The 8,956-nt window shown below is 38.5% G+C and overlaps 1 protein-coding gene across 2 annotated transcripts; it reads left to right on the top strand.

The window, feature by feature from the left end:
* The first annotated feature begins 1,558 nt into the window (after positions 1-1,558).
* Positions 1,559-7,779, top strand: si:ch1073-15f19.2 (T-cell surface protein tactile). Of its 2 annotated transcripts, none has more exons than XM_061054946.1 (7): positions 1,559-1,857; positions 2,075-2,407; positions 3,200-3,306; positions 3,460-3,616; positions 5,879-6,319; positions 7,023-7,131; positions 7,356-7,779. In XM_061054946.1, exons 1-7 carry the CDS (start codon positions 1,776-1,778, stop codon positions 7,483-7,485), a joined length of 1,359 nt encoding a protein of 452 aa, XP_060910929.1. In that variant the 5' UTR covers positions 1,559-1,775; the 3' UTR covers positions 7,486-7,779. The 2 variants fall into 2 exon arrangements, with proteins under 2 accessions (XP_060910929.1, XP_060910930.1); XM_061054947.1 differs by having other exon boundaries at positions 1,730-1,857; positions 2,053-2,407.
* Positions 7,780-8,956: the final 1,177 nt, after the last annotated feature.

Below are 8,956 nucleotides of genomic sequence, written 5' to 3'. Positions count from 1 at the left end.
ATATGTGAAAAAGAGATGAAAGAATTAAAGGTTGAAAAAAAGCAGTTTGGATAACAAAATCTTCAGACGAACTCACAGTTGAGTTTGTCTATGGAAATTGCTTAAAAAAATGGCTCCTGGACAAAAACCTTCAAAATTATTCAACATATATTGATGTTGCTCTGTTTGTCTCTTCTCCTTCTTCCTGCATCTTCCCCTATCCCACTGTCCAAGCCCAACACAGTTTCGACAGATGGCTGTTCAACATATGAGTCTGGTTTTGCTCAAGGTTTCTGCCTCTGAAACAAAGTTTGCTTTGCTAAATAATGTTTAGTGCTCATGATGGATAAATGTTGGGTCTTTATGAATAATATAACAGAGAGTATAGCCTTTTACCTGCACTTTTGTAACATTAAACAACAAAGCGTAAAGTTGACCTGCTCTTTTGTAAAGTGTCTTGACATAACATTATGAATCGGCGCTATACAAACATTTATCTAGAATCCAAGAAGCACATTTTTTTTAAAAACAATATTTAACTTGTTGTCAGAAATAACTTAGCCTATGCAATACCTTGCATAAGTTTCAACCCCATAGTCAATTTTCTACATTTTTCAGGATCATACTCTTATTATACTTCTAGGTTTTGCAGAAAAGCACTGCATTAAAAAAAAAAAAAACATATGAACACCCCGCTCTATCCCCCTCTTCAAAATATGTGTTTTTCTGTCATATACAACCCATATAAAAACCACTTTCATTTGCAGTTTAACATGACAAATTCAAGATAAGTTCAAGGTGGTAGAAAACTTAAGCAAAGGAACTGTAAGTGCACAAAGAGATCGTTTCTGGTTTGAAGTTCCAAACATATTTATCAATTTATTCTTACTATCAGTGCTTACTGGATGTAATCATAGAAAATCTACTCTCAAAGCTGCAGTAAGATTCAATTTAATAATCATTTAAGGCATTACAAATCCAATGTTGTGTTATAACGTCATACCGGAATATTATTGCATGACTCTCAAGAAACAAGTAAACAAATGATAACTGGATGTAATAAAATCACATTTGCCAGAACTTCCCGTTAAAAATGCAATGTTCTTTTTCATCTGTTTATCCATGTGCAAGCGTGATGGGTTTTACTGCTCTGTAACATCCCTGCTAACAAGCACAGAGGGCAGAAAAAAAAGGATAATGGCAGAGGGAAGAACTATAACAAGCTATCAGTTCTTTCCAATCTACTCTTAGATCGGTGCAATGTTATATATAAGCAAGCTAGAAGTCAATATAAGGGGCAGTCTTTTCTCACTTTAATGGTTCACCTTGTAAAAAAGACAAACTAAAGTACAGAATCACAGCTGACAATTCAGTGACCCCAAGTGGATTATTGTTGTTCAACCAGTGCATGTTCAATGTTTAATCAATTTAAGAAATTAGGTAATTCAAATAGTTTAATCTTTCAGTCTTGTGTTTGTTTGCTTCCTGGGTTTTCTATGGTGTAATCTAAACCCAAAAAGATTCAGTACAGCATCTTGTTAGTTTATTAAAGGAAAAAAAGATGATAAGCAGTGCAAAGATGTTTATTGCAAATCATTTTTTAACCAGACGTTTACACCGCAAAGCTTCCGCGCTGCACATATGACTCACTCATGTCTCTGTGTGGCTTCCTGTTCAGATATGTCACCCGGTTCTCTGTCTCGACAGTCTCTGCACAGCTCTTTAACCTCAGTTAGCAGTCTATTGTTCCTGCCTTTTGCAAGAGTCCCTCAACAGATTCGACCTGATTGATTGTAATGAGTTTGGGGAGCTCAGACATGGCTGGAAGTGCGCTGGGACTGGCCTCCTCTCTCCTGCTCCTTGCCTCTATGATACAAGGTAATCCTGGTACACATGTGGTATTGCTCATATGATAATCCAGCCTTGATGGGATATTCATCATTGGGTTTGAAATGTGCATTGGCTTCTAGACTGCCTCAGTGTAACGCTCTGACTTTGTCTGCCTGCATCCGAGCAGGCTGTAACATCAGCGTTAAGTGTGTTTTTTCCCCCTTCACTCTTTCTTGATTCCAGTGCTGTCGTATGTGCTTGACAGGGCTCCAGGATGTTGAGGTGTTTCATCATGAAGAGATGGAGGCACTAGTGGGCCAGAATGTTACTTTACCCTGCACTGTAAGAAATACTGATCTCAAGATTATTAGCATTGAATGGAATAAAAGGCAAAACAAAGACATAAAACTGGCGCTGTACAGCCGAGATTATGGAGTCAATTACTTCTGGTCTAATGTCAGCATCCATACTCAGAAGGAGTCAATGGGCTCTTTACAGCTTTCTACAGTTTCTAAATGGGACAGTGGTATCTACATTTGTGACCTTACGGTGTTCCCTCATGGCACGATCAGGAAAGAAACCAAGTTAGAGATCAAAGGTAAGACCAAGTACATGCAGAGCAATACGAACACTCCTCAACCAGACAGCTTTGTAGGATTTACATTTGAAAAAAATAACTGTTTTTCATTTCACGACTGATGCCAGTAACTTAACTTGAGTATTGGCTGATACCATTTTGCCCTCCGATACCAACAAAATAAAATAAAAACTATACATAATATTGATGGAAAGACACAAATTGCTGACTTGACTGATATTACACTATCTCCTAGCATCATACTGTTATTATTAGTTATTATAACAAGACAATTTCCCTAACACTTGAACGTTTGGGGCCGTAATTAGCTATTGCAACCGCGCAGTGAAATGAGAGGCATACTCGCCGATACCCAATTCGGAATTTTTTTAATAGTATTGGAGGGTAATTTTTATATCTGTATCAGTAAGACGTGCAGACATATTTTATCAAATGTTTTGTTGTATAAATTGAATTTCATACTTAGTTGCATCAGAGCTCCTTAACACTGATTAAATATTCATCGTAATGACGCAAGGCCACATCTAAGGGCTTTGTCTGCCGTGATGCATTTATGTTTGGCCTATTTTCTCCTCTGGTCAATGTCACATAGTCATACAATAACACATACACAATACACCCTTACCTTCTTTTCAGTGTATTGAAGGGGTGTTACGACCATATGGAGGCAGAGGATAATTACAGGAGGTGTTTATATAATCTTTGTCTGATAGAGCTACCCAGTGTGTTCATTTTACTGTACATGTTCCTGTTGTTGTCGATTCAAATTAAGCTACATTTTCTCCCTATTAGATGATGCAATACAGTGTGATGTTGATAGCACTGTTGAGGTCCATACTGGTGGAAATGTGTCCATTCACTGCACAGCGCCCTCAGATGCTCAGTACAGTTGGACCAAGGTAATGGAAATCAGCACATTTATGCAATCCAAGCAAAATCTGTTCCATTCATTGAAATTGGAATGGATTTGTTACCGCTGTGGTGAAAATAATGCAAACCATCCTTTCAATATGTACGTCATTTGCATGCTACATAACCCTGTTTTGCCTTAGAACAAGATGGAGGTGTCAGTGAATGAATCGCTGGAGCTTTGGCAGGTAACTGAAGCTCACACAGGGGTTTATACACTGACTGTCAACACAGGAAACCAAACCATGCAAAAAGAGTTTATCATCACAGTGCTCACCGAAACCACAAGCTCAAGCACAGGTGAGCTTCTCAAATTGTTTTGCATCTGTTCTTCTCTTTTTTTCCTCCATTTCAGCGTTTTCCTCAGGGTTGGATTAAAAAAAAATCAAATAGAGGTCCCAGGAGGCTGAATGACTTAATAAACTGCACTGGACAGGAGAGCTGATACTTGACTGTTGTTATTAAACTGCAGCTCACTCAATTTTTTAATTAGCTAAAGGAGCAGATTCAGAGGATTTTGAGAACACATGGGACAAGAAACATGAATCAACTGGGTGCTGCTGAACTTTCAGAGTGAAATTCTCAATTATTTGCCGCAAATCAATTTCACTGTGGGATTTAGGGTTAATACTGGACTAAGCGAAACTAAAGCAGGTCTTGTAATTGTAAAACAACCAAACTTCAAGTTTTCTGCCCCCACTGGTGATACAAAACTTGGTGTAGTGTTTTGAGTGGGCTGTGCTGTAGCTGGAAAATAATCCTTGCTTGACTGATTTCACATCCTGTAAATGTGTTAGTTATGAGAGTTTCAATACATAACAAAAAAAAAACAAAAGCCACACACGCATAAAGACACTTCCTGCTCTTCCACTCTATTGTCTTTCAAACCTCAAGGCAAGAACAAAAACACAGTTAAGTCTCTATATCATGACAAGGGTAAGAGCACAATCTGTTGGACGGATTCAAGTAGTGCAGCTACAATGAATGGCTGAAATAAAATACTTGCCACAGGCACCAACGCACCGTTGTGTATTGGATCCCAATGCAAGGTAGAATTGGACTCCATTGAGTAAAGTTGTAAATTAGCAAAGTTGGCACATTTCAAGTCCTCAACTGTGTCTTATAGTAGATGTTAACTCAGATTATTGATGGTTCTGTCCGTATTTATGAATGGGTTATGCATGGTAGAAAATAAATATGAGAAATGAAGTAAAGTACAATAGATGAAGAAATACATTTGCACAATAAAGCTGACTTTGCAATTCCAGCCAACACCTTTTCTTCAGGGTCAGCGCCCATAGCTTCACTGTCCGCCCTCTTGAATGAGCCCATTGCCTTTTTTTTCACCCATTGATTATTCACTGGGTGCTCATAAATGCCAACTCGGCCCATGTTTTAATGATGTATCACTGGGATCTGGGTATTTCAAAGTGATGTGGTGCATTATTCATACTTCTCTCTCTTTATTCAGACTCCCAATGTGAGGCTTTAAAAAAAAATAGTTTGCAATTTCCAGACAAGTAAAACCTCAAACACCTAAAGTTTTGTTATGGTGTTTTTTTCCCCCCTGAAGCCGTGAAATACGTTACTACACCTCATAAAGAAAACATGTAGCAAAGAGCTGAATGTAAAACTATGACTATGACTTTGCATTTGAGTTTGTTTGGATAAGGCAAACTAGATAGAATTTTTGAGATGGTGATTTTGTTACCTTTGGACGAAGCCAGGTGTAACTGTTTCCAGTCTTCATACTAAAATAAGCTAATCTGCTGCGGTTTTATCTTACCAAACAGATATAACTGGCATTTTTAAAGTACTTTCTAGAGGATGTTCCTAGTGAGTCAAAATAGTTTTCAATTTACCTCACACAGCTAAACACAGTCGATAACCAGACTGTTTCTGACCTGTTTTATTGTTATTTGAAACAGTTTATCATACTATTCAAACACAAAATTGTTATTATGTGTGGCACATGTGCGACAGTAGAGCTGAGAGAGAAGGCCTATTAACCTGAGATTAAGCCCCAAGCTAGAGGCGATTGGCTGCATTACAGCTGAAACACAACATCTATATGTCATAAACCCCGCCTCCTCAATGATTACAGATGGGACACGTGGGTCAAACTTGATTCTCAATGTTGGATAATTTTTCCTCAAACCTGGTATTGTCATGATAGTTATTATCACAAATTTTGTGATCAATTATTTTTAATTAGTTATTTGATGCTATAACGGCTAAAGAAAACATAAAGAACACTAACACAAGAGTGTCTGCTTCAAATTAACATAAGAATCTGTTCTGCTGTGGACTGTACCACCTTTTTGCCGTTTCATCTGTAACTTAGTGGAATCACTAGGGACCTACCAGCAGGCTGTGCAGATTCTGGTGGTAAATTTGCAATATGTCAGTGCCCGTCTCCGAGATATTATGGCTTCATCTGGTTCAATGGAAGGAGGCCGAGGGACGCTGTCCACTGGTATATTCAGTCTATGGCAATGACACAACAGGATATTGTTGCTGACAGTATGCTTATTGAAGTACCATTTTTTTTACATCTTTCAGATCTTGTCACATTGTCACCACAGTCTAATGGAACTGAGATGGGTTTGATCCAAACAAAAGACAGCAACTTAACCACATCAGTGACCACTGGGCTTCCAACTGTAAACAACACTTTGCCATGGACCATGAGAGATTTAACATCGAACAATTCACGCCCCACCAATGTGTCAACCCCATTTATAAATGACACACATGTCAGTGTCACGTCAACCCCTGACCCACATCACTTTAGCAATTCCAGCTATCAGGAGTTAAACCAGACTGACAGCTTGAACGCGTCCACTTCAGTGGCCAGAGCTCTATCCACAACAGTAAGTTATGGCAGCACGTTGTCCGGCTCAACAGAGGAGAACAGAAATGAGTCTATGTGGGGCACTGGACACCCTGATGAAACCTCAACCATGAGCACTGGAAATAAAACCTTGGTCACTGAGAATGAAGGTAATAATAATCATATTTCACAGGTCATTAGTCCATGGATTGTATAAATGCAACTCTCCCAGGATAGACAGTTGTTGCTAGAGATTTATAGTATTTTTCTGCGATCCTGAATCATCCAGTGTCTCTTGGTTTGCCCGAAATTGTATTCTAGAGGAACTCTTATATTGTTTTGGGAATGTTATTCGCTCTGAGTATTCTTAAACTGGGTTAGCTTTGCTTGTGGCTGACAAGTCAAAGTAAGCAGCAGCAGCAACGGTAAGAAAACAATAAAAGGGGTTTTAAAGGGGGGAAAAGACAGAGAATATATCAAAATGTTCTTAAGGCAAGGCCCAATCCAAACTAGAGCTGGATAGTAACCTTTTTTTTTTTTTTTACCTCTACCATCTTCATCTCAACTGCATTGTGAGGCTACACAGGACTTGATTCTCTAACTTGGTTTCTTTCCTGATCGAGCAATGAGGCTTGATTTCAAGGTTGAAATATTGTTAAAAAGAAGTTCAATAAGGTGAGGGGGAAGGTGGGAAGGCAAGCTTTAAGCTACAGATGCAAAAAGTTCCCCACTCTAGCGTCACAAATTATCAATGTATTTTGGAATCTGACAGGTTTGGCCAAAGTCAGCTGATCTATAGCTTAGGCATTTTTATTTAGCAGTTGCTGTCCTCCAAAATGACACTTTCCCCCCCTCTCTGGATATGCTTCTTAGGTGCCAAAGTTGTCCGCAGTCATCTGTTGTTGGTGTTAATAATCATTCTATTGCTGGTATTGATCGCTGTGACTGGCTTTCTCTACAGGAGACATATCATAAAGAAGAGGTAAAACCCCCATACCTTTCCACTTAGCCATCCTGTTTACCTGCTGGCATTTATTCAGGGTCATGCACCCAATGACTAGAAAAAACATTTTTTAAAAATGAGTCAGAAAGATCCATAAGAACTTTAAGATCTGCATGCATCCTGGGGGCAGCTAACTTTCTAGCCACCAGTCGATAATTCTGCTCTCTCTCTGTCTCTCTCTCTCTCTATCTCTCGCTCTGCAGGCTGGATCTACCTCCTCCGTTCAAACCCCCTCCTCCTCCTGTCAAGTATACTGCAGCAAGACAGCATGACATTTACAGACAGCCTTACCCCACCTCAAGGTGCAACTCTGTGACTAACATGGAAGTGTGAAACCAAACGATATCATTTAATGCCTAAAATAAAACCCAACAGGAGTGGATAATTAAATGTAGTAATGTTGGACTATGGTGAAAGCTTAAACCTGTCTAAGTAACATGTAGAATTATAATAAGGTGTATTGTTCTCGATTGTAATTGTTTTAACGCAGTTGCAGGCAACTGTGCAAGTGTTTTTTTTTTCCTGGGGATGCTATTGTTTTTAAAATACTTGCTTATGCTTTACTCTAATGTCTTTAAATTGGTGATAAAGTGTGTCATATAAAAAATAAAAGATGGTTTTTCTTGACTCTGACTACACCTCTGCAAGTGCTTGTTTTACTTTTTTTTGTTTTTTTCAACCCTTGCTCAGACCTCATGTTGGTTGCCTCGCAATAAAATGACTGCACATAGTTGTTGTAGACTTATGATATGCTAGTTATACCTGGTTGCGCTAAGTTAGCACTTGACCCCATTTTCTTGAAACTTTTAAATTAGTTCCATAGAGAACGTGTTGTTGGCTGCAAGAGTCACTCGTTTTTCTACGTTTCTGAATCTCACAGAGTCACAGCTGTTTTGTAGGCACATGGCACTAATGTTTTCTTCTTCTTTTTTTTCTTTTTAATGGCAGTTAGCAACAGCTCTCAGATGCACTCTAGTTGCCATCCAGGGGTAGTACTACATTACAACCAGCCACCAGTAAAACAATGGGAAAAAATGATACTGTAAAGTGAAGATTAGAGTAGCATGAACTCTTCAATGTTTTAAAAATGATTGTCCATTCTAACATTTAAAAATCAGGACCCATCCCTACTATGGATTTGCTTATCGCCTGAATGCAAATGGGAAAGTTCCTCTTATAGCTGTTCAAAGTTGATAAGTGTAAATTAACTGACCACATCCACAACAAAGTGACACTTTTTTTAAACCGCAGACCACATGGACCAAATGGTTTAAGAAACTAAACAACCACTTTATAACATCAAACACACAAATAGGAAACAGAAATGGACACACTAAGGTGAATCTGAGTCGTCTGGTTTTTCTTTCTTTCTGGTGTGTGAACTTTCTCTTTGATCTTTATATACCGCTAGCTGTCGAAATTAAATAGACTTCATCAATTTAATTTTTGAAGGTTTCTGAGTGAAAACATTTTCCACCAACACTGGACACGTACACACACGTACACACAGATAGTGTTATCGCTTCCAAGTACCGGTAACTGTTCACTTTGAGACAGATTTTTTTTTTCATACAATTTTCCAACCACAGTCACAAAACCACGCTGTGCTGTGTGTATTGAGACGTCAATTGTTGTTGTACAAAGGATATGGCACCCCGTACATAGATCTTTACATATCTTTACATACATAGATAATAAATCTATCACTGTTTCCAAACCAACCATGTCTTTTTTTTTGCAAGATTTAAATAAAGGTTGAATGAATGTGTGTGTTTGTGCAATCTGTGAACTTGAAAAGATGGTT

Source organism: Labrus mixtus, chromosome 14 (assembly GCF_963584025.1).
Source record: "Labrus mixtus chromosome 14, fLabMix1.1, whole genome shotgun sequence".
Taxonomy (NCBI): domain Eukaryota; kingdom Metazoa; phylum Chordata; class Actinopteri; order Labriformes; family Labridae; genus Labrus; species Labrus mixtus.
The sequence above is the reverse complement of the archived record's forward strand: the minus strand, read 5'-3'. Positions and strand labels throughout refer to the sequence as shown.